Source organism: Sciurus carolinensis, chromosome 2 (assembly GCF_902686445.1).
Source record: "Sciurus carolinensis chromosome 2, mSciCar1.2, whole genome shotgun sequence".
Classification (NCBI taxonomy): Eukaryota; Metazoa; Chordata; class Mammalia; order Rodentia; family Sciuridae; genus Sciurus; species Sciurus carolinensis.
In genome coordinates, this window is record NC_062214.1 from 17,681,610 (window position 1) to 17,708,239 (window position 26,630).

General features: G+C 41.4%; 1 protein-coding gene across 1 annotated transcript in view; it reads right to left on the minus strand.

The window, feature by feature from the left end:
- The window catches only part of Top1 (DNA topoisomerase I), an 86,251-nt gene extending 70,748 nt beyond the window's left edge, over positions 1 to 15,503 (minus strand). The window contains exons 1-2 of the mRNA XM_047542587.1: positions 15,221 to 15,503; positions 14,890 to 14,914 (exon numbers count right to left, since the gene is read on the minus strand). Coding sequence (XP_047398543.1) covers positions 14,890 to 14,914; positions 15,221 to 15,253 — 58 coding nt within the window. The 5' untranslated portion in view covers positions 15,254 to 15,503. The remainder of the gene's footprint in view (positions 1 to 14,889; positions 14,915 to 15,220) is intronic.
- Between the last annotated feature and the right edge of the window lie 11,127 nt (positions 15,504 to 26,630).

A 26,630-nucleotide genomic window follows, 5' to 3' on the forward strand; every position in this document is an offset into this window, starting at 1 on the left:
TTTAGGAATACAAGAAGCCTTTCTAGCATTAATCATGTAACTGGCTCCTTAAAAGATTTTTATGCTCCAGAGAACCCTCCCCAAGTTATGACTAACTTCAACATCATAGCCATAAAGCAGCATAAGAACTTCATAAGGAACAAGGCCCATCCATTGGCCTGGTGAAAAAAACAAGAAATCCTGCTTAAGAGATTGAATTACTGTCAGGCACGGTGGCACAAGCCTATAATTCCAACAACTTGGAGGTTGAGGCAGGAGGATCCCAAGTTTGAGGCCAGCCTCAGCAACTTAGCAAGGCCCTATCTCAAAATAAAAAATAAAAAGGGCTGGGGATATGGCTCAGTGGTTAAGAGCCCCTGGATTCAAATCCCCAGTTTAAAAAAAAAAAAAAAAAGATTGAATTACCACAAAACTAGCTGGGCTTCATACAAAGGTCAGGACTATAGAATTTGACCAGAAGCTTATTGTGATAAGTGAATTTATTTCAGTCTTGTTAACCATTTGACTTTTGGAATAAAATAACTAGGTATAACTAAGTGCCCTTTTATATGACTGAGGTTGCAACTTTTACAGATGACTTGCTCAAAGTCACCTATCTACAAGAGAGCTTGAATGAAGTTTATTTAACTCAAGTCTATACTTCACTGGTGAGCACATGGACTCTGTTAGCTGCCTTTCATTTTTCCTAAAAATGTAAGGCCTAGTAATAGAAGATACACTTCAAATCTTGCTCTGTTACACTGGTTCTGAAACCAATGTGTCTCAGATCACCTGGTGGACTCCTTAAAACCCAGATAGTTGAGCCTCCTTTCTCAAAGTTTGAGAGCCAGTAAGGTCTGGGTAAGGCTTAAGAATCTGAAAATTTCTACAAAGTTCTCAAATAATGCTGATGCTGCTGATCAGGATATCATACGCCTGAGAGTCACTGCTCTATTCAGATCTTCCCATTTCAATCAGCTCCATCAGTAGCTAAAGATCCCAACTAATTTAATCTAACCTCCACAGATTGGATCTTCAGTATTCCACTCAATTATGCTGATACCTTTGAAAGCCCTACCTTAACCATCCCAGAAATAATGGTATAAAAACAATGTCTCACTTTTTGAGTTAAGCCTTAGCTATCCCATCTAAAAAGGTAACACCAGGATTAAATGGCTTGTTAAACACGGAAGTAGGAGAAAGGATTAGAATTCTGATGAGGCAAAGAAAAAACAAATGCAAAAGAAATTAATCATTTCTATTTAGGTAAAAACTCAATAAAAGGTAAAAGTTATATATTTAGAGTGGAATAAGAATCAAGCTTTTAACAGCAAAGGAAACATTTAGGAATGTGAAACAAGAACTTGCAGAATGGGAGAAAATCTTTGCTATCTATTCTTCTGGCAGAGGATTAACAACTAGAAATATATAAGAAAAATGTGGAGTTGGGGTTGTAGCTTAGCAATAGAGCACTTGCCCTGCATATGTGAGGCACTGGGTTCGATCCTCAGTAACACAAAAAAATAAATAAAATAAAGGTATTGTGCCCATCTACAACTAAAAAAATTAAATTAAAAAAAAAAAAAAAAAAACTTTACACCAAACAATCAAATACCCAACTAATAAATGGACAATGAATTAAACAGACACTTCTCAAAAGAAGAAATACAAAGGGCCAACAAATACAGAACATTTTTCTTCAACATAATTAGCAATTAGGGAAAAGCAAATCGAAACTACACTGAGATTTTATTAGTGAAATGGCAGTCATCAGTCAGGCATGGTGGCGCACTCCTGTAATCCCAGCAGCTCAGGAGGCTGAGGCAGGATCATGGGTTCAAAGCCATCCTCCACAATAGCGAGGCACTAAGCAACTTAGTGAGACTGACTAAAAATAAAATACAAAATAGGGTTGGGGATGTGGCTTGGTGGTTGAGTGCCACTGAGTTCAAACCCCAGGACAGACAGACAGACAAGAAAGAAAGACAAAAGAGAGAGAGAGAGAGAGAGAAGAGAGAAGAGAGGAGAGGAGAGTTGTGGAGAGGAGAGGAAGGAATGGCAGTCATCAAGAATATAAATAATAAGCAGGGCACAGTGCTACAAACCTGTAACCCCAGTGCCTCAGGTGGCTGAGGCAGGAAGATCCCAAGTTCAAAGTCGGTCTCAGTAACTTATCAGGGTCCGAAGTAACTCGGCAAGACCCTATCTCTAAACAAAATACAAAAAAAGGGCTGGGGATGTGGCTCAGTGGTTAAGTGCTGCTGGGTTCAATCCCTGGTACCAAAAAAAAAAAAAAACCCCAATAATAATAATTATAATAAATGATGGAAAGAATGTGGAGAAAAAAGGAACATTTTTACCCTTTGGTGGGAGTGCAAATTAGAACAACTACTATGGAAATCAGTATGGAGATTATTCAAAAGACTAGGCATGCAACTACCATGTCTCCTCAGTATTTCTGCTAAATAAAGTCATCATACTACAGTGACACATGCATCTCTATGTTCAAAGCACCACAATTCACAACAGTCAAACTATGCAATCAGCCTAGGTGTCCATCAACAGATGAATGGATAAAGAAAATGTGATTTTTATACACATGCACACATACACACAAACACACACACATATACACAATGGAGTCTTATTTAGTCATCTGCAGGAAAATGGATGAAACTGGAGACTTATGTTAAGCAAAATAAGTCAAACTCTGAAGATAAAGGAACATGTTTTCTCTAATGTGAGGAAGCTAGAGAGGAAAAAGGAAAAGAAAGGTGGGTCAGGTCTCATGAAAATCAAACGGAGGTCAGTACAGGAAAGAGACTAAGGGGTGGGAGTTGGGAAGTGCTGGGGAGTGATATTGACCCAATTATAGTGTGTGACAGGTAACAATAAATCCCATCATTATGCACAACTACAATGTACCAAGTAAAAAACAGTGAAAAAAAACGTAACTACTGAAAAAAAGAAATCAAGCTTTTATAAGCATAAGTTAAGAAACAATGTTCTGGTCCTTTTAAAAAATTCTGTAAGCTTTACAGCTTGACCAATGTAGTGTCTTAATCAACTGACACTAAATATACATCTCAGCCACATAAGAGAGTAAAGTTCAGTGATCAGTTTCTTCAAAGATGGTTTATGTGTTGCTAGCATTAATCAGAATCATTAGATATTTTTGGAGATTTTAAATGCAGATTTTCAGTACCTTCTACTGTACAATCAACTTCTAGGAGTAGTAATAGGAATATGTAATTTTACCAAGCACTCCCAGGGGATTCTTATGCATATTAGCTTGAAAACAACAATTAAAACATTTAAAGCTCTCAACATTTCTTATTTGACCATTAACTAACTAGCTAGTGAGTATGGAAAGGGAGGTGTTCCCATCATGCAATGTAAACTTTCCTTGAGCTGGACACAGTGTCACACCTATAATACCAGCTACTCGAATAAAAAAAAGGGCTGGGGATGTAGTTCAGTGGCAGAGGTGTCCCTGGGTTCAATCCCAAAGTAGCATGAAAACAAAAACAACAAACATTCATTGAAAGCTTCTGTACTGACCATATAGGATGAGACAGTGCTCTTGCCCATTTCTTTGAAGTAGGCAAAAACATAAATTTCTAAAGACTAGAATGAAAAATTGGAAGAAAATAACAAAAGTCCAGTCAAAGCCAGGAAAAAAAGTGGTTATTGGGGGAGTGGGTTTGATTGTAGACTTCCCTAGAAAGGAAACGGAGTATCTTTAACTCCTCCCTCAATACTGAAACAGGCTAAAATGTTTCTAATCTTCAAAGTATTCACAATACTTAGTGTCACAGGGAGTAGTATAAAGAAGCATTGGGCATATCTATCTAAACCTTACCAAATTATAAAGACCACAGACATTCCAGGTAAAAGAATACGTGAACAAGACCTAACATGATCTTTAGAGTTGAAGAAGAGTGCACAATGTACTGTAAACTTTATTTCTGGAAATTAGTGAAAGACAATTGCTGTAGAAGGCCTGTTTTAAATAACCACATTTTTAGAAGGTAGGTGTGGTGGCCCAAGCCTGTAATCCAGGTACTCAGAAAGCTAGGGCAAAAGGATTTTAAGTTCACAATCAGCCTGGGAAACTTAGTAAGAATCTGTTATTTAAAAAAAAAAAAAAAAAAAAAAAGTGTGTATGTACGGTGCGAGGACTGTGGATGTAACTCAGTGCTCGCCTAGATTGTGTGAGGCTCTGGGTTTAATCCCCAACAGTCCCCAACCAGGAAAAAAAAAAAAAAAAAAAAAAAAACCAACACATTTTCAGTAAATGTACTTTTCAGGTAGCTTTCAGTTTGAAAATAAAGCATAACAAGCCTGTAATTACAAAGACTAGTCAATCTCTCCCCTTTGTTTTCCTTTCCTGATTAAATGAAAACACAAAAAATTAAGAAATGAATCTTGAGATCTGATCAATTCCCTGAGAGGTTCTTATTTCATTTTTTTGGGGGGGGGGGTAATGGGGGATTGAACTCAGGGGCACTTGATCACTGAGCCACATCCCCAGCCCTTTTTTGTATTTCATTTAGAGATAGGGTCTCACTGAGTTGCTTAGTGCCTCACTTTTGCTCAGGTTGGCTTTAAACTTGCAATCTCCTTCCTCAGCCTCCCAAGGTGCTACGTTATTTCTTCATTTCTCAATTTTTTTTTTTTTTTTTTTGCGGTGCTGGGGATCGAACCCAGGGCCTTGTGCTTCCAAGGCAAGCACTCTACCGACTGAGTTACCTCCCCAGCCCTTATTTCTTCATTTCTGATGTTAAAAAGCAAGAACTACTGACACTGCATCCAAAAACAAGGCACAGTAAGTTTAATAACTACTCTTACTACTTTTCAAGTACTCAAATCATTTTTCAGTAATCCCTTCTTAGCCACAAAGGTTTGTTCCAAGATATTCCTTGAATGCCTAAAACAGAACCAAATATACACTTCCAATGTATATTATACAATGTATACTATGTATACAATGTATTCCAATTTTTACTATTCGTATGTGCCTATTATAAAAGCTTAATGTATAAATTAGGTACAGTAAGTGATTAACAATAACTGATAACAGAACAATTATGAAAAGATACTATAATAAAAGTTAGTTAAAACAAATTGCTCATTTCTGGAATTTTTCATTTAATATTTGCAGAACACAGTTGACTATGGTTAACACAAAACTAAAAAAGTCAACGGCATAAAGGGGGACTATAGTCAAACCACTATGTACTCTGCATCTTCTGAGGAATTTTGCAGCTTTTGTGTACTGCCCATATTAAGACATTTCATGGATTAGGAAGCGGCAATAATAGTTATATATATAAACTGCATAAAATTAATTTCTTAGAACTTTAAGTACTGAGCCTAATTACTAAGATTTTAGGTTTTTTTTTTTTTTTTTTTTTGGGTGCTGGGGATGGAACCCAGGGCCTTGTGCTTACAAGGCAAGCACTCTACCAACTGAGCTATCTCCCCAGCTCCTTAGTTTTTTAAGTTTGTGAAAGTGGTGATTTCAAAAATCTTTATTTCAGGCAATTTAGTTCAAGGATTTCAACTTTTTAAAATACCTGAATTAGCTATAGTTACATGGATCTCTCAAACAGAAAGGGAACATTTATAGTCACTCTGACACTCTACCCACTTGCTCAGGGAAACTAGAAAACTATTTTTCTAAAACTTATGTGACACAGTTGTCTGATATAAAAAGGTAATGCAAAATAAATACACAAAACTTAAATGTCTCTATTTCAAATGAAAAAGTTTAATAAGCACATAAGTATAATAAAATTCTGTAACAGGAATAAGAGTTTGGACATCTTTGGAAATGTAAGTTCCTAGGTTTCCAATTTCTCTTATTCTGATAGTGAAACATTAACTACTACAAAGTACCTCAAGTTCCCATTCACCTCAGTATGACAGGAGCCTTTGTACTGGGGCCCAAAGAAAAATCCCAACAGAGGAAGTGAGTATACATACCTATGACTTAGTAACTTCGAAGTGTTCACTCTAAGAGGCATAAGAATTTGTCTTGCCCATCCATCTGTATCTACTAGTTACAGATATTTATTTTTGAATATTTGCATGAAAATGACAATTTCAATTTTCCTTTTACAATTAAACATAAAATGTTTAGGTTCCTAAGTAGATTTTTAAATATTGCACCATCTCAAGTACAAAGGGGTGAACATTACTCAATGCCAAAGATTCCTAACCTGTAATTGAAGTAGTTTGTACACAGCAGGTACTTGTCACTAGGCGACTAAAGATGCCCCAAAGTCTAGACAGTCAGTACCATCCTGAACTACCCTGCCTAAAATTAACAGTAACAGTACCAAATGCAAGGCTCCATAAAAACCCCTCCTGCTTGGGGTAAACAACAGATACGCAGCCAAGTTTAAAGAAATTAAAGGTGTTCCCTTTTTTACAAAAGACTAATGAAGCAACCTCTGAATAAAGGTGTTTGTTTTGGGGGTTTTTGTTTTGTTTTGTTTTTTTGTTTTTTTAAAGAATTAACAAGGAAATACAAATTTTGTTCTTAGCTTTACCTTAAATAATCCTCACATGTTCTTTAATCTTCAATCTTGTAAGGCCAAGTATTATACCTATTTTACAGGTGAATAACTAAGGGTCTGGTACTAATTGGTTCAAAGATGGAGCAACTGAGCAGAAGCTCAAGAATCCAAATTTGAATTCCCTAGACTCAAAGTCTCTGTTATTTGCGTGTATATGCATAGTGGGTGAGAGGAGAGACTTCATATTCTGACATTCTGTAACAGAGGAAAACAATGTAAGATTCAAAACTAGCCTCAGAACTGGCAAGGCATTAAGCAACTCAGCGAGACCCTGTCTCCAGATAAAATACAAAATAGGACTGGGGATGTGGTTCAGTGGTTGAGCACCAGAGTTTAATACCCAGTACATATAGGCCTTTAAATCCAACCCTATTGTAGACATTCTTCTTAAATACTGAGGGCAATGCAGTTTAACAGTATTAATATTCTTCTCAGTTTTTCCCCTCACATATTTTAAGAACCATACTTCCCTGAGATGTTTATTTTTGAAGATTTACTCTTTGAAGAATCTTTACAATTAGGCACCATTCTGTAATTTCCATAACATTCAATTATCTTCTCTAACATACCTTTAATTGATTAATTTTAAAGTCTGCTCCTGTGATAATTTTCATGATCAATGGCATAAAATCTCTACTAAGATCCATTAGGCTTAATCTAATGGACATTAGTGAACACATCCCCAAATGACTTTATTTCCTTTAAGCAGCACTTCTAAAACAACAAATTCAAGACAACTCAATATTCAGCATCAGCTAGATTTATAAACTATTACTAAAATTTCTGCTGACAACACAAATTAAAAATTTTTTTTTTCATGAAACTTCCTAAATGCCTCTCTACTCATGCACAAGTACTAAACATGGAATTTGTTACTGAATTCTTACATGTAAGCTTTATTATTTAAGGTATTCATGTTCCCAAGAATTACTATTTTGTAGGAAGTTGAGTTGTTCACTTTAAGTCACCATCTGAATAAACAAAAATTTAAGATAATTCAGGAGTCTTGCAGTTTAAAAACATGGGGAGGGGGTGTAAAATAGTGGTTTTTGAAGAAACATACTGAAAAGACATGTTGATTTTTGCGGTTTAAATGCACACACAAATAGTGAATTTGGCATTCACTTATTAAATGTTTCTAAACTTAGCCCAAACCTACACATGGAGGCAGATTTTATTTTAGTGATTGCTTTACAATTGGAAAAGATCAGAGTAGATGATGCAGTTCAGTTAGGTAAAGACTCAACCAACTCTAGTTACATGCTACAATTCACTGTGTAAATGTCAGGAAGATTTAAAATGTTAACAGAAAATACCAATGAAGGATAAACTCACCAACATCCCTATCCATACCTAAAATTCAAACTAAAGATTCAATTTAGAATAGAAGCTGTCTGACCAAAGCTTAATTTCACAATGTGAAGAATCACCTTTATAGACCTATTTAATTCTCATTAGCTTACGAACCAGAAACACCCTTGTTTATAGATGAGAAAGGTTCAGGAGCCAGGCCATGTGTCACAGTAAGAATAAGGACTTTACATTTTTCTTAATACTACTCCAATTTCTTTTCTACCACAACTGCTCAAGAAGAGTATATCTCCCCACGTCCTCCCTCTTCACCACCTTACCCTTCAATTATCAATCTGGTTCCAGTTTTAAGAACAAAGCATCTCTTAGAAACAACATTCCTGGCACCAGGGGTCCAGGCTATCTTTACCCACAGATAATTAACGGTAAGCTATGATGCCTGTAGTACAAGCTTATCAATTACGACCTGGGTTTCTGGAATCTGCACCAAGGTATTATGCCATCAAAACAGGGAGGTGAGAAGGGGGAGAAAAAAATAAGGAAAATTTTCCTCTCCTGGTCTCTGGTTTTCCTAAGAACCTAAGCAATCTCTGCTACCCCCATTCAATTCAAATATAATAAACACATGGTGTCTAGTAAGTCATCAAAATTAGTTTTCCTCTTCCCACTTCCTGTTCTGCTGCTGAGCAAGAGCTCAGATAGCTGACTACAAAGAAAGGAAGAGGCTACCATAACAGAGTTGGGAAAATTAAGGATCTTAGGCAACGAAATCCCAAAATGACACGAGCTTCTGAAACCTGCTAGATGGGTCTCCTGCTCAATCAGTAATATGCTTATGAAGCTTTATAAATCTGAGCATTCAGATATGGTAGCAAGGTTAAAATGTAGACTTTCACTACATTATTTTATCATACGATTCATCTTCAAAGAATGTCTCCCCAAGAAAAGGTGGTCATACACTTGTATCTTTGCTAGGTTGTGCCAAGAGAAATGATACAAAGGATATTAGCAGGAAGGGTTGGGCTGGGGAATTTTTGATCTTAAAATATAAGAAAATGTCAGAATACCCAGGGATCTGTTAAATTTGTTCTCAACTACATCATTCATCTACATAACAAAGGCAGGTGACTGAAGTCCCTAATAATGCTGATTGCTTTAACGTCTTTTCTTGGAGCCTGTCTAGGTGGATCTCAGGAATGCAAACGAACTAAATTATTTGGTTCCTTAAATCCACTGATACAAAAGTTAATTTAAAAGCTTCAGAGGGGAATTACAGACCCCACAGAGATGCATCCCCCATCCCAAATCTCAGGATAGATATGAGATATAAATATAAATATTTACTACTGTGTTTCAGAAAAATTCTCACAGTAAAGGTGAAAGCAGCAGGGAAATGATTGGGCCTAAAAACTTAAAGATAAATTTAAAATGGGCTAGGCATGGTGGCACATGCCTATAATCCCAGCAGCTCAGGAGGCTGAGGCAGGAGGATCACAAGTTCTAAAACTCAGCTTCAGCAACTTAGCAAGACCCTTAACAACTCAGTGAGACCCTGTCTCTAAATAAAATACAAAAAAGGGCTGGGGATGTGGCTCACTGGTTAATGGCCCCTGAGTTCAATCTCCAATAGCCCCCACCCCAAAAAAACCTATCAAAAAAATTAAATTGCCTATCACCCTTGGAGTTTCTTTCTTTACTAAAAATTTAAGAGACATAAGTGACAGATACAGATACAGACAATATAAACCCTGATATGAGTAGTCTAGGTCTACAAACAGAATAAAAATCATGTGCAGAAAGGCATGGTGGTGCAAGCCTGTGATCCCAGTTACCTGGAAGGCTAAAGAAAGACGATGGAGAGTCCCAGGCCAGCCTGGGCAACCTAGTGAGACACTGCCTCAAAACAAACAAACAAACACAAAACAAACACCCGTGTTCAACAGTACCATTTGCTGTTCAATCATTTCAACAAAATATTGGTCATTTCCTCTACTACCAAAATTGTCCCCATCACATCAAGCCTTGGCCACAGCGCCATCCTCTGCCCTTCATCCCCCTTTAAAGCACCCAGGCCCCATACTATCAACACAGTGCACACTGCCTGCACCTAGATAGGCAGCAGGCAGGGAGAGTGGGGGGTTGACAAAATGCTAATTATTTCGAATTGATGGCCTGTATTTTAGATTTCCTACTTGAGTCTGGAGCTATGGGAATGGAAAGCTGCTTCTTCTGATTTAAAAGGCATGAAAATAGGGAGGAAGACTTGTTTTCAGATACTATTGAAGAAAAACACAATTTGAAAGCTTCTTTTAAACTCCGTACTTCATTTACTTCTTAAGGGGCAGTTTGAAACTTCTCCTGTTCTAAACTCTTTACCTTAAGAAGTTAAATTCTTGACTGTTTGCCCAAAAGCCCTTATTATGCAAAATTAGTGGTTTCAAAATAATTAAGACAGCAGATAATCTAAACCACAGGATACAAAATTTACTCAACTGACTCTTCACTTCCAAATGCAATGAATTTACTATATTTTATTATTCTTTCAAGAGTGTTTAAAAAAAAAAAAAAAAAAAAAAAAACCCTCAGGATCCTACATCAAATACTTACTTCAAACATTTCCATAGCCTCATTCAAAGCAATTACATTTGAATCAATTTTTTCCAAGTGAATCTAGAAATTTATTTAAGTTCAACACAGTTTCATATGGAAAGCATGCAAACCCTCACAAAAGATACTTCTGTGGAAATGACTGTGAGTTAGAGGAAAATCAGTTTTATTTGGAACTATAAAAGTACAGCAAAAGATCTCAAAGACCTATAGTGTACACATACATTCATGCCCAGCTAATATGAAATAACACAATGTCAGTAAAACCTGCGGTCTCCTAAAATGGTATACATCCAGAAAAAAACAACAAAATCATGTCTCATACCATTAACTGTGGAGGACAACTGTTACTATAATATACAGGCGAGTTTTTTCTAACATATTTACAGACTCAAAAGGCAGACATTTTTTGCACCTCACCACCATACATATGCACTGAAAACAAAAAAATCTTTAAAGTCTAATTTTGGAATGTAAATTTTACGACATATTAGTTAAGAATCCCTGGTACTCATAAATATTAATTCACCAGGACCAGAACAAATTAATGAATTTATTTCACACTCTCACTATTCCCCATTTTTATGCTGAAAGTAAGAAAGTAAAGTCGGACTCAATTCTTTTGAATCAATGAGATTTGTGGACCGAGTTTCTACTTTCCATTTTATTCCTGTCTACTTATCAAAGAAGAGTAGAAGTCAGCAACAGTTAGCATTATTATCTAATTTTTACATTTTGAACCATAAATTCTGATTCCTTTATTTACATTTACTCCTGGATTTTCTTGTTTCACCAGGAATACCAGTCTAAAATTTGTGAGATCTGACAGAATGAGATTCTAGCAGCTTACTAATTCTAAAAAGGTGCCTCAAGGGGTCTGGCTGCAGTGGAAGTAAAGCCAACACTAGAAACTAATGCTTTTAAGTATATCTGATTTGAGTCTGAAGATATGTTCCGGAATTCATTTGCAGGTGCCATCAGTTTCAGTCTTAAAATTGTAATGAGAATTTTTTAGAGTCACATTAGTGTCCCCAACACATGTCCAATAGCAGAGGAGTACAACTATCTGTTAGCATCAGAAACAATTCATACTTAATCCATTCTCATTCAATTTGAATCAATCAAGCTAACCAGAATCAACACATGATCAAATCATGACAAGACAGAGTCAAGTATTCTACCATACTAAAGAGGTACGTGTGGAGAAAAACCCAAGGACTCCAGAGTAGATAAGCAAAACTTCACGTTCTTGAAATGGGGGGGGGGGGGGATCGATCACGCCCTAAACTGATGCTATCATTATCAACTTTATAGACAGCTAGGCAGCATGTACAGTACTGTAATAATGACTCAGTCCCACTATAGTTAGCATTACCAACACTTACAAAGGAAGTCTTTTCACTTAGGTAAAAAGAGTAGTTACGATTTCTGCTCCTGAGATTCCTAACTCATGGTGGATATTTTAAATATGACTACATTTCACAACATTTTCTGAGCAGTGGAGTATGGACTAGAATGTTCTAAGTTCCATACAAACAGCTACAATTTTACATAATATGAAGAAAAAAATCTTCTACATCTTAGGGAATGATGACAAGAAAAATGAGATATGTGATTTTAATATGCAAACTTGCACAGTTAATCTGTAAGATGGGTCAGCCCTGCTTAAAATCATGCTTAACCAAGTTCTTAATACAAAGATCAATAATGACTTGTCTGAGTATGTTATTTTTATTTTTAAAAAATTATTTTATAGTCATAAATCAATCACTGGTAAACAATGTACTACTTGATTGAGTGAGCACACAATTACTAATACCACATTTTCTAGATTAATATTTGCAAAGATAATTACTCCACTTCAGACGCTTATGGTTGTTGGAAGACAATTAAAAGTGCTCTCTGTCTTGAAGTAACATTAGATAAAAAGCAAACTATCAACCCCTTCCCTCTCTCCTCCTTCAGTTCTTATAATAAAGTAGAGATATGTGCAGCTTCAAATTTCTCCATACTAGTATCATTCTCATAGCACAATGCTAGGCTCATGGGCTTTGAAGTATATCACTTACTGACCTTGGGCAAGCTAGTAAATAAACCAAGGCCTCAGTTTTCTCATCTATAATATAGAGATAACTTAACTCATAAGGGTCTTACCAAGGATTAAATTAGGAAACCCAATTAGGAAAGCACTGAGATTCTTACCTGGCAGACAGTAAGCATCCAAAAAGTATTAGCTATTATTGCCAGAAAACATGAACAAACACATCCAAAAAGTCAACATAGGCAGTTTATTTTGGTCTCCATAAAACTGGTAGTGGATCAACAGCCTACCAAGTCCATAATCATTCATATATTCAACAATTTCTTTGTATAATTTAGATGAGAACTATGGAAGTTATGTTTCTTATGAGAAAGGGCTAAACACTGTTTCATCACTAAATATATTACATACTCATCCCAGACAAACATTAAAAACCTTTTTCTACGTCAAGATTCCACCTTCCTTCAAAGAAATCAAAAGGACTAGATCCTCACCTGCCACATCCTTTCTTTGTCCGCATGTCCCCAAGAAACACATCCATACTCTTGCTAGTTCTTAAAAGCAGGGGCCACATCTCCCCCTTTTAAAAGACCGACAGGTTGGCTCAATGTACTTAAGAAACAGTCCAAGCCCTAACAATTCTCAGCACCTAGTCTTGCACAATACCCTGCTCAGAGTCACCTCAGAGAAATTTCCCCGCCCCCAGACAAATAAGTCCCCTATGCTCCCAAAGCGTTTTGGATACACATATGCCCCAATACCTACCTTATAATTAACTAATTATGTCTCCCCCAGTAAAATGAATTGAGAGCAAGAGCAGCAATGTGGTCCTAGGTTTAGCTCTAGCACTAAGTACAGTGGTTGGCACCTACTAGGTGCTTAAGGAATGCTACCATTTAATCAGATTCTTTCCTGGCTCAGTACCATCTCTTGCTGGATGTCCACTTCAAAAATCTAAACATAAGGCTGCTCCCAATGGAGCAGGCTAACATGATGGACTGCTGATTACAACAGCAGAAAACCTACTCATCAGCTTCTCCCATTGGAGAGGTTCCCGGAACCCAAACTCAATTGAGCAGGATTATGTACCATCAGAATGAGTGGGAATCCCGAGCACACAACAGAGGTACCCTCTCTGTCAACTGGATTATTGGGAAGCCTGCAAAGGTGAGTTTTGTTTGTTTTCTTTTCTTGTTTTTTTTTTTTGGGGGGGGGAGGGGACTCTTCCCTGGGTAACTGAAGTGAAAATACTTGAGGAATAAATGTCTTGGTTTGGCTGACAAGGGTTCAAAAACAAAGATGTGAGGAAATCAATCCAACTCTTGACTCCTGAAAAACAGCAGCTTCTACAAAGAATGTACAGGAAACTCTGGTGGGTGCTGGTCACTCTTTGTTTCAATAATTAATATCAACACCCCAACCCCAGCCCAAAGGAAAAGGCAAACACATCAGGTCCTGAAGAGATGCTCAAAAACCTTTCCTCTCAACAAGTACACTAAACTGTTTCTCAAAAAAACCACCGTCTTGGGAACCACAGCCATAATGAAAAGTTCTAGTCCCTAATACTTTAATTAAAAAAAAAAAAAAAAAAAAAATCAATATGCCCAAGTCCAACATTCATAGTAGATGACAGAAAGAGAACTTGCAAACTTTCTGAAGGGAGGTATCTTTGCAAAGAACAACTTGGGGGGGGGAACCTCAAAATAAGAATTACTCCACAAAGAAGGGTGGTTGTAGTTCTAGAGTCATAATTCCTACCATAAACATCTTACCGCCCCCCCACACACCCAAATCAACAGTTGCCTAAGGGAATCTTTCATTCTGGAAGCAGAAAAGGAAGCGAACATGAAGCAGAAAGCGAATAACCTCCAAAATAAAGTTCTATTTGGAAAAAAATGATAATAAATCAGTCTCCCATCCTTCCCTTTCTGGTGAGGTCTGTGATTTATATGGCTTTGCTCTGCAGAAAGCTCGTTCTGGGCAGCTCAAGAAAGGAGGCGAGGGAGAGAAAGACACAGGCACAGAAAGGAGAGGAGAGAGAAAAAGAAAATGGCGCAGAGACTAAGTCCCGACCGTCGACAAGGCGACTTTCCCGGGAGGAATCCCGGCCGGGAAAGGCCGCCCGCAGCCCGGCGGCGGGCGGCACGGGGTCTCCGTTGCCCCCTCTTGGGAGGGCCGCGACCTGGGGGAGCTGGGGCCTCCGGAAAGGGGGTCCAGAGGCGGCCCGATGGGAACAATGGGGCCGGTGAGCGAGGAGCCGGGACTTAGTCTCTGGGACGCCATGTCTGTCCTCTGCCCGGCTCGGGCCGGGCGCGGGGGAGGCGGCGGGCGTCTGGGGGCCCGGGGCGGGGCGGGGGGCACACTCACCATTCAATCGGAAATCCGCTTCGATCTGGAGAGAGAAAAGGAGGGAAGATGAAACAACAGGCACGTGAAGCCCCCGGGCGGCGGGCGGGCGAGCGCTGCCGGGGGCCGGGCCCACCCAGCGCCCCGGGGCCGAGAGGGACGCGGGGGCCCGGGGTCAGCCTCCCGGGGCAGCCATCCCCCCGAACTCTAACTTGGCGGCTCCGCCCGGGGCCTGGCGAGCCGACCTCCCTCGGCGCGCGGCGCCTGGCCGGGGACGCGGGCCTGTCAACGCGGCCGGGCCGGGCCGGGGTCGTGGGAGGGCCGGGCCGGGGGCCGGGGCCGCGGGCCGTACCTGGGAATCGTTGTGGAGGTGGTCCCCACTCATGTCGGCCGGAGCGGCGAGCGCGGCGGGCGGCGGGGCGGCGCGGGGGAGACGTGGACGGTCGGGCCGGCCTGTGCGGGCGGGCGGACGGGACCCCGGGAGGCTCGCGGAGGCGCGGGTAAGCGGCGGCGGCGGCGGGCCTGAGATTCCCGGAACCGCTGAGGCGGCGACAGCGGAGGCGACGCTGACAGACTGCCGGGCGGGCGGCGAGAACAGACCCCAGCAGTTGTGTAACAGCCTAAGTTCGCATTTCGGGTGACTGCGCCTGCGCGGCCGCTTTTAAATGGGACGTCGGCGACGTCAGCGCTCGCGGAAAGGGGACGAGGGTTGCGGTCCGCCTCCTTGCAATTCGAAAGACAGACCCGGCTTGGCATCGCAAGCTCCGCCCCCGACCCGCGCGCGCCGCTGCGATTTGCATAAAGAGCTGACTCCTCCCCCGGAGGCCCACCCTGAGCCCCTTCGGTTCCTCTCCGGGCGCCCTTTCTCGGAACCCCGAACCCCCGTGCGAGGCAGTGCGCAGGCGCTGCCCGGACGCCGCCTCCGGACCAGAGCCAGCGGCGCGGCCACGTGGTGGGCCTTTAAAGGCCGCGGCGGGACCGCTGGGCCCGGCGGAGCAGATAGCCAGCTTCCTCATCTCTTCAGAGCTGGGGAAACTGGAAGCTACAAAAACCTCGGCGACCACGACTCCACGGCTCTCACCAGCGACTCTCAGATGCTAACGCGGCCCTGAAGCCGTTTGGAGGAGTCACCTCTCCAGCCTTTGTCCAGGTCCCCCAATTTCTGAATTATTTCACAGCCACTTATTTTAAAATGCCCTTAATGTTTCGGTCAACCAAGAATCCAGTTTAGTTCCAGTTTCCACCCACGTGCAAATAACCGTGGGTCACCAGGGGGCTGATTTCATTCGTTCCTTGTACAAAACTTGCTAAGCATCTACAATGAGCCAAGAATTGTGCTGAGAAAAGAAAGGAACGAAAGGGAACCAGACCAGTTAAACAACGACCGGGCTTTATCCACCGCTGTATCCCTAACATGTTTTGGGGGGAGATGAGTAGGGATAAAAGAACCGCCTAAGGAGTACCTACTGGATGCCCTATCTTGAATCCTCCCAATTCAATTCTGTGAGGTCTCCTATTTTACAAAAGTCAGACTGTCTCAGAGATGGGTAACCTACAACCTCCTACACACTTAGATGCCTCTCAAAACCCTGCAGGGCTCAACCCCTCTCCACCTATTGAGAAAATCCCTGCTGTAGCATCTTCCCATTTCACTCTAGTCCAGCTGATTGCATCTCTCATGCCAGACGTCTGCATTACCTCTTGCTTGGAATAAATACAATGGGGTAACAGAGTCCCTGCTTCCATTTTGGCAATCTCCCAAACTTCTCCAGCAGTTCCCCAGGTGATATTGTCAAAATGCAAATCTATCCGTTGTCTACTTTGTAAACTTTGCTACATCTATTACCACTTCCACTATTATTATTTAATATTTTAATGTATCCCCTTTTTTTAGCTTCATCCTAAGTATTAACTATGAACTAATAATGTCTATGAAATCAATTAAAAATAATTAGGAAGAAATGTTCATCTTCGGATCATAAAGTCATCTCCACCACATGTAGGGATAAACACTTTGGGATTAGTTATAAATGATTCAAAGCTCAACATAAATATGACTCTCTCTAAAATGGCCCTGCCACTCCCCCTCCCCATCCCCACACTAGCTGATGAGGCATTCACATGCATATAAAGTGCCTCTCATAGTGTGTCTTTTTCCTTTTTAATAATCACAATTCTTAAGTTACTAATAGGGTAATTGGTGACTTAATCTCCCCTGCAAAATGCAGAGTCTATAAGAGTGAGTGAGGACTTGACCATCTTGCTTAGCATTCAATCCCCAGCACCTAACAACAGGTCTTCCTACAGAAGTAGTAATCAATTAGTAATCAATTAGTGAATGAAAGCAGTGTAAGGTAGCAGTTAGAAACACATGCTTGAAAGTCAAACTAACCCACGTTTGAATTCTGCTCTCTATTAGCTCTGTGACCTCAGACAGGTTATTTAACTTCACTTAACTTCCAGTTTCCTCATCTGGACAATGGTGGTAATTGTGAATATCTAATAGACATCAAAAAGAAATAGTTGTTTAAGGGCATACAACTAGTAAGTGGCAAGTCTTGTATTCAAACTTAGGTTGGCCTGCCTCCAAAACCATGTTCTTTCTCTGAAGCAACCTGCCAGAACCAATTTCACCTTGCTCTTGGTGTCTCTTCTCATAGTCTTTCCATCTCGGAATGAATCCCAGCCCAGCCAGTAAGGTATCTGGCTCCCACACACTTGCTTCAGTTAGGCCAAGATAATTCAGGCTTCAAGAATAAGGGTGCCACCTACCACCTCTTTACCTCCAAACCTGAGTGCCTAGGGATAATTTACATTTGCTTCCCAGGTCCCTCCCCAGAAGGTCAGTTAGGTATGAAAACAGAGCAGACTTGTGAATGGCCTGTCAAGAGTGGCCCTCCTGCTCATACACACAGCTTCCTAGGCATCTCATCACAGGCTGACTTTCTCTGACTTACCCAAACCCACATCACCACTCTCTGGCTCTTGACACTTCAAACCAGTGACCCCATACTACATCCAGTACTTGAGAAGATTATTGGTTATGCACGGATGGACTTTGTAATTTTAACAGTTTTGTATCTATTTCAATATGTTCGAGAATAAATTTAACCACCATATCAAATCCATGGTTAGAACTGTTTAGGATGAGGCTAAAAAAAAATAGTTGAAGGATTGATTTAAATAAAAATATCCAGGAATAGCACAGAGGCGGAATAGAATACAAACTCCAGGAATGTCAAAGGCAAATAAATGAGATTTGGGAAACACTAGTTTAAGTCAAGACTGTTCATTCATGGGCCAACCCAGCCCCATTAAAAAAAAAAAAACAAAAAAAAAAACAAACTAGCGGATGAAAACTGACAGTGTAGGTCTATCTCTAAAGCATACATTATGAAACATGGATGATTTATAGACATTCCACTAAAAGGAGAGCTTCACGCACAAATCCATACATCATTATGTTTAAAGTTAAACAGGTCTTTTACCAGAGGACTTCTCCAGGTCTTCAATATGCTGATACCTATGTGACTTAAAAGAAGGACCTAGTGGCTGAATGCCTGTAAACCCAACTACATGGTAGCCTGAGGCAGGAGGACTACAAGTTCAAGGCCAGACTCTGCAGCTTAGACTCCCTGTCTCAAAATAAAAAATAAAAAGGGCTGGGGATGTAGCTCAGTGGTAAAGTACCCCTGAATTCAATCCCTAACACCAAAAATAAACTAATAAATAAATAAGAGGGACATGATATGCAGTGTTTCCATACATTATATAAGCCCAAAGACACTTTTCTCCAGTCTACCCTCTTGAGATGGGCTCTTTGGAATCACTGGATTTAAAATGCTAGATCTAGGTGATTGCGCAAGATTCAGTCTCATCCATTTGCTTCTGACTCTTTTGAGCTTGTTTTTATCAACCAGGCCCGCGCTTATCTCCCAGAATTAAACACCTATGAAGTTTCCTAGACAACTCTGGCTTTTCAGGGACCTTTCTCCAGACTCACAAGTTTATCAAGGAACAATATACACGAATACACAAATGCACTGTTGTTCCTCCGCTACTGGTGTTTGGACCAGGATGGGAACTTCACCTAAAATGAGGCACTCAGATTAAAATCCTTGAAGCTTTAGAATTATACCAAGAGGAGAGTGGTTTGGTCTTTCCTCCTGTGAATAGATCTATATTATGTAAATTAGGGGGAGTGGAGTTGCCCCTGGCAGTGCTTTCCACCAGGAAGTCCTGAGAAAACTGGGAGACAGGAGTGGCATTGGGAGGAGAGAGGAGAGAGGAGAGAGAAGAGGTACAGAAGGCCCTGATGATGTTCAAGGCCTTGGTTCTACTTTCTTCTGAAGCCAAGTTGCTTTCCTATTCTGGTACCTTTAAATAAATTTGCTTAATCAAGCTGTGTTGGGTCACGAAAGACCAAGAGCTCTACATGATGCTTGACCGTCCTTGATTCCTGAACACCTTCAAGGCCTTAGCTATCCTTTTGGCCTCCACTCTGGGACCCTCATGCTCTGCCACCTAAATGCCCTCCTGACATCTTGCCCCTGGGGTGCTAATATTTCCTTGACCTTGCCAGTGTCTTCTAGAAGTTCCTTGCCTGTGGTGCATTGCTTAAAAACCATCCACCTGCCTTTCAAAATTTGGACACTCTCAGAAAAGAACCTTCTTGGAGCTCCACAAAGGAGATTCAGGCCAGTGGGCCCAGTAACAACCAGAAATATCCCTTTGCCTGCTGGGAATCAAACTGCTCAGCAAAGGTAGAAAATTATGGAATTAAAAGGATAAATTCAAAAGGAAAGCTAGCAACCCTTGAATTCTGAAATGAGAGGAGGTCAAGCAATAAGAATTTAGAAGCAGGCCTTGTGGCTTAGGGCAGGGAGGGGAATCCACTTTGTGTACGTCCATTGTCTTGCTGCCAAAAGACACCGTAGCTGTGATCAGAACATTTATTCATTCAACCAATATTCCCTGAGGAATAAGGGTATAATAGGTGCTATGATATAGATTGGATCTATGCTAAACCCTGTGAATATACTAATAAGACCTAATTCTAATTACAGAAGAATTCCTAGTCTAATAATGAAACAGATATATTCCCCAACTGTTACCCTTAGGTACAAAGAAAAACAGAAAAGAAGTGGCCAGCCACCAACTTCTGTGCGATCTCTGTGATGAGGGAGGTAATCCAACCCACTGTGGTGGTGGCAGGGAGAACAATATGAGGAAAGGCTTCCAGTTGGATACTGTTCTTGAAAAATGAGGAGGGGAAGGTCTGTGGAATAAAAGGGAAGCTATTGCAGGAAGAAAGCAACACATGCGAAGGCAGAGGATTATGGGTGTGAATAGCTTTGGTCAGGATGCAATAGAAGGTAAATGTGAAGATATACCGATGTCCGAGTGCTGTGGGGTGAGCTTCCACAGGAGTTTGAACAGGTACAAGAACAGCCATGGGCAGCAGAGTAGGAACAGTTCTGTGGAGCTGACACTGGAGACAGGCAGATGAGTGGGGAGGCAAGTGTTTCATAAGCATCGTTAACCACACAGGTCATTTGGAATGACTGTGAAGATGCAAAGGGGACAGCAGGATTTTGGCTTGCGTCCAGGTACAGCCCAAGGAGAAGTGATGACAGCCACTCTCTCTGACTCTCCCTCTCATCCTGCTGCTGCTCAGGTTCAGCTGCCTGGAGCTGGAGGAACAGCAGGTAGTGAGAGGCAGAAACCAGGGCTCCAGAAAACACTGAAAAATTCTGGTAGTCAGAGAAACCCCTGCCTACTCAGCATGCCTTCCCCGCCAATGGAACAGAAGTAGCAGCCTCACTCAATAACTAGCAAGTGACAGCTTGACCAAGGTCAGGCCTTGAAAAGCTCTACCTCCCCATCTCCCTGCAACAAGCCCTCCAAATCCTCTGCGTCTTCCCTGCCCCTCCCCAGAGCCTGGCTTACCCCATTATCATCTCTCCCTTCTGCCTGGCGACCTCTCCTCTCCACTTGCTTCCCTCTTTCACTTGCCTTCCTTGACCTTGTTAAAAATAATGTCTCACATTTAATTGATTACTTGCCACATGCTCTGCCCTGTGCAAAGTACTTCACACATGTTGTCTCATTTAATCCTTGTAATAACCATAGGAAAGGGGTACTACTAGTTACATCATTTTACACACAAGGAAACTCAGCTTAGAAACATTAACTTGCCCAAGTAGTTGGACTCTGAAGTTCTTTTTTCTGAATTCCTTGGAAAGGACCATCAACACTTGCTGAGTGTTCTACTTTATTTCTCATCCCTTAAGCACTGCTGATCTAGTTTCTGTCCTACTCAGGGACTCACTAGTTTCTAAATGCAGCAGGCTTATCCTCCTCTATCTTTCTGCAGACTCAGTGATGTAGATGAACACATTCTTTGAAGACTCTGCAATTGGCTCCAATGACCATTAATTCTCCTGCTTTTCCCTCTACCTCTCCAAATGCTATTTCTCTGCCTCCTCTCCCAGCATAATTTAAGTATTCTCAGTTTCCATCATCAGCCTTCTCTTCTCTCTATATACCCTGCTCTTGATAGCTTTGTGGATCCTATATTGACTTCAGTAGGCAGCTTCTCAAATGCATGTCTCCAGCCTTGACTTCCTTTTGGAGCTCTAGAAATATTTACTCTTAGGGCTATTGCATGCGTCATTTGATGATTCCACAGTCCTCAGGTCCTGAGTTCATCTTTCTCCCTGAACCTGCCCTTCCCTTCTGTGGTCTCTGCTCAGTAAATAGCTGTACCTCTTAGTCACTTAGGCTTGAAATCTTGGCTCCTCTTAACTCTTGATCCTGTCCTCCATATAGCCCTATGGAATCTACCCAAGACCTTCTATCTGTCCCTCATTTTCTGGATTTTCATTGCATTCTGTCCCTTCGCTGACTGCATTTCTCTCATATCTCTCTCTCTCTCTTTCTCTCTCTCTCTCTCTCTCTCTCTCTCTCTCTCTCTCTCTCTCTCTCACACACACACACACACACACACACACACACACCCCAAGACCCAGGTACCATATCTGGTTCTAACAATTAGGCTGTGAAGACAAGGTCCCTGCTCTCAAGTTCAGGCCTGTTTGGTGAGACAGACAAGGGAACAAGTAATTGTCCATATGTGGTCCTTAACCTTGGATCTCTAGAACTGTGAGCCAAAATAAATCTCTCTCTTCTTTATAAGATTATACTCAGTCTGTGATATTCAGTTATCAGCAACAGAGAAAGAGACTAACAGAAGGTTACAGAGATAAGCAAGACCCTACTCAAAAGGATCTCTTGAATTATGTTAAGGACTTTAGCATCTATCCTCAGAACAATGGGAAGTCACTGTGAGTTTTTGGTAATGGAGGAATATAATCAAGATGCATTTTAGAAAATATTACCTATGCTGTACAAAGTAGACTTGAAGAACTGTTAGACCACTATTAAGAAGGTGGCTGTCTTCATGTAGGCAGAAACAAAGACAACAATGACCCAATAGCCAAAAAAAACCAGGAGGATGGAGAGAAGCACGTGTGTGTGTGTGTGTGTGTGTGTGTGTGTGTGTAGCAGGTTGCAATGTTATGGCACAGGGTTGATGTATCAGTGATTTATTTTATATATCAGAGAAAGGGATGGGGGAAGAGTCAAGGATGTGAATGGGGATGCCAATCACAAGGATAGGGAATACAGGGGGATGACCTGGTTTGTTGAGTTTGAAGTGTCTGTGGGTTAGTTGGGTCAGGATGTCTAGTAGGCAGTTGGACACGTTTCTTTGGGATTCAGGAGAAGGACTGGAAGTTGTCAGTATCAAGGTGATTCTTGAAGTGATTAGACTAGATGATGTCATTTGGGAGGGCCTAGAATGATAGCCTTATTGTACGGCTGGGTCTGGGCTAGGAAGTGAAGAGAAGGTAAAGAAGTGGAGATAGCAAGGTTTTTTGTTTGTTTTTGGTATTGCAGATTGAACTTAGGGGCACTTTACTTCTGAGCAACATCCCCAGTCTTTTTTTTTTTTTTTTTTTTTTTTCTGAGACAAGGTCTTGCTATGTTGTTGAGGCTGACTTCAAACTCATGATCTTCCTGCCTCAGCCTCCCAAGAGCTGGGATTACAGGCATACGCCACCAAATCTGGAGGAGACAGCAAGTTTAGACAAGTTGTTCAAGAAGTTTAGCTATAAACAGGAAAAGGAATGTGATGCAGTAACTGAAATAGCCTGGGGTTAAGAGAGGGTTTATGTTTGTTTTATGATGGACAGGATGCACTCACACGCCGAGTAAAAGGGTCGGCTGAATCCTAATTCAAGGCTTTCAGATTATCCCAACCCCCTTGAAAACAATGCTAAGCACAGTCGATATGCTGAGAATTCTGAGTTACATAAAGAGATAGGACCCTCTGAAAGACCCTTTGCCTCTAAGAGAACACAAGCTGCTTTCAACTTCCCCTCCAGGGTTCTGGGTCCTTTCCCACAAAACCACTTGAGGATTGACTCAAGAGAACTAGTTTTTCAGGATGGCTTATCCGGGACCTTGAGGCTACTCTCCTACCAAAGGACAGAGTCCAGGCCTGCAGGGGAGGTCTGTACTTTTCCAGGACTCAGCTGTGGGTACCATCAATGGGCTCTGGCAGAACAGCTTTGATGATGGAGCTGGAGATAGAGGCTGAGAGCCCAGGAAGATGGATGTTCCTCATCAACTACACAAAGCAGTTAAGTTCCACTGACATTTCCTGATGCCTCTTTGGTGCCGTAATGTGAGGAGTTCAACATGATCTCCCATGTTGAACAGTGTCCCCAGTAGAGCAGATAGATAAATAATCCATCAACAATAATACAGTGTTCTGAGACATTGTGGGAGAGCTGTCAGGAGATGGAAACCAGGAAGACTCTTCCATGAGAGCCCAGCCCCGAAATTTTGATGGGAGAAAAGCAATGACAAAACTCCAAATCCTCTCACTGACCCAGAACTTGGCTTTTCTGCTAATTTTGGGGAGATGGCGACTAGATCTATTTTAAATTGATTTTTTTCTTCTGCAGACTTTTCCCTTCCTGGTGAACTAGAAGACAGAACATTGGGAAAATATTTGCACAGATCTTTGCAGCATGTCTGAGTCTAGCCTCCGAACCCCCAAATTAAAAGCAGATGAGGCTACATTGCTAGATGTTGGAGAGTCCCTGGGCTTGAGCCTCAAACTTCTTCATTCTCTTTATTTACTATCTAATCCACTCTTGTGGTTTTTTTTTATATTTTTTTTTGATGTTGATAGATCTTTATTTATTTATTTATTTATTTATATGTGGTGCTGAGAGTCGAACCCAGTGCCTCACACATACTAGGCAAGCGCTCTACCACTCAGCTACAACCCCAGACCCCGCTCTTGTGACTTTAAGTACCAATTTTACATTGAGAAATTTATAATCTATATTAAGGACCTTGCCCCTCAGTTTCAGATTTGTGTATCTGACCACTTATCCAGCATCTCTGTGTGGATTTCCAGTGGGCTCCTTAAACATAATATTCCCCAAATTCAGACTTCCATCTTTCTGCCAAAACCCATTACTCCCTTGGTCTTCTGCATCATAGTTAATGGCTCAGGCCAAAACCTCAAGTCATCCTTTGGTCTTTCTTTTGCCCATGTACCCCTCGTATACAATTTGTCAGCAAATCCTGCTGACACCACCTTCAAATATCCAGTTACTAAACATTTTCACCACTTGCTTTGTTTCCACATCAGCCTGAACCTCTATGGTCTCCACCTGGTCCAATGCAGGAGCCCACTAGCTGGTATTTTGTGCTTCTATGCTTATGGTCCCATGACACACACTCAGAACAAGCAATCCTTTTAAACTGAGGGATCCACTGGCTACGGTGGCCCATGCCTGTAATCCCAGCGGCTCAGGAGGCTGAGGCAGGAAGATCTCGAGTGTGAAGCCAGTCTTAGCAACAGCGAGGCACTAAGCAACTCAGTGAGACCCTGTCTCTAAATAAAATACAAAATAGGCCTGGGGATGTGACTCAGTGGTTGAGCGCCCCTCAGTTTAATCCCCAGTACCCCCCAAAAACAAAAAAAAAAACAACTGAGCAGTCCTTTTACAATATGAGATCCCATCACTGTTCTGCTCAAAACTTTCCAATGGCTCCCATCTCACTTAAGATAAAGTCATAGTCCTTACAGTGGCCCCCAAGACCTAACCCACCTACTCCTCTGCAAGACCTCCTTTGACCTCATCTGCTGATGCTGTCCACTTGACCATCTCATCCCAGCCACCCTCGCCTCTGTATGATGCTTGTCACTTGCATTCATTCTCCAGCCACGGACCTTTAGCATTTGTGGGTCTTTCTACTGGAAGCCATCTTCCCCCAGATATCTCCATAGCCTCATCCCTCTCTCTTTTTTTTTTTTTTTTTTTTTGCAATGCTGGGGATTGAACCCAGGGCCTTATGCTTGCAAGGCAAGCACTCTACCCACTGAGCTATATCCCCAGCCCTCGTCCCACTCTTCTTTAAGACCCTGCTAACATCTCCTTTTCAATGAGACTTCTCTACTTAAGATTACCACCCTCTCCCCTCAAGTCTTTCCACCTCTCATCGCTGTTATATTTCTCTCCAAGGCACTTGTCACCATTTAGCTGACTAAATATTTTACTTATGTTTGTTGTTTGTTTCCCTTACTAGAATGTAATTTTGATGAAGACAGGGATTTTTATATGGATATTTTAATGTTAAACTTCTACCACCCACATGTAGGTTGCTCAGTTAACATTGGTTGAATAAATAAATTATGGGCAGCAATCAGTTCCTAACATGTGTCAAGCAGGGCATGGGATGTGCCAGGAAACATCTTTTGGCAACTGTCCTGATTCCCATTTTGTAGAAGAAGAGACTGAGTCCTGGAGAAGTGCTAGCATCTATCACACTGCATGAGTATCGCCTTGACCCAACTAGATGTAAAGTTTTTGAGCTCAGGCACCATCTCTTATTTATTATTGCATCCCTGGCACCCAGTAGTAATCTGGACACACAGTAGATGCTTAAACATTTATTGCATGCATAAATTGAATAAATGAATGGGTGAAATGGTCAGGTCAGGATACAAGCCCACAACTGCCAAATGGCGAACGTTCTGTCCACCCCACTGCACAGCAGGGTGTCCCTAAGACAGCCATAGAGCTAACAGTTGAGTCCCTCCCACTGGCAGAATGCCTTTTGCAAATACCCAGAGAGTCAGAAGTATTTCAGATGGGAAAAACTATTCGCTGACTGATCATTCTTTCCTATTACACCAGGCAAATGGAAACGATTTCTCCTCGAAACCCCTCCACGGCTTCCAGACACGCAATCAAGGTCCCTTTTATTCCCTCCCTCCACATCTCCCCAGTTTCCCCAGTCAGCTGCTCAGGCAGGCTGCTTGCCCATCCATTCACTCACCCAACCTTCAGCCAACAGCCACTGTGAGCCTGGGTCACATGATAGCTGAACTTACTCCCATTCCATTCCTCTAGGAGTTGGCTTGGTTCTCTAAGCCTCGTTCCAATGAATTCCCTCTCCTTTGCCTCTTCTCTTTATACTCTCCAACATTCCCAACCTCGTGTCCTAGGTTTATAGAAACGGCTTACTCTCTCCTTGGATGATTGTGGGCTTCTTGTCTCATCTGTTTCCTTCTCTTGTTTATTCGTTTCTCTAGATCAGAACTTTTTTTTTTTTGGTCCAGGGATTGAAGCCAGAGGTGCTTTACCGCTGAGCCACATCCCCCATCCTTTTTATTT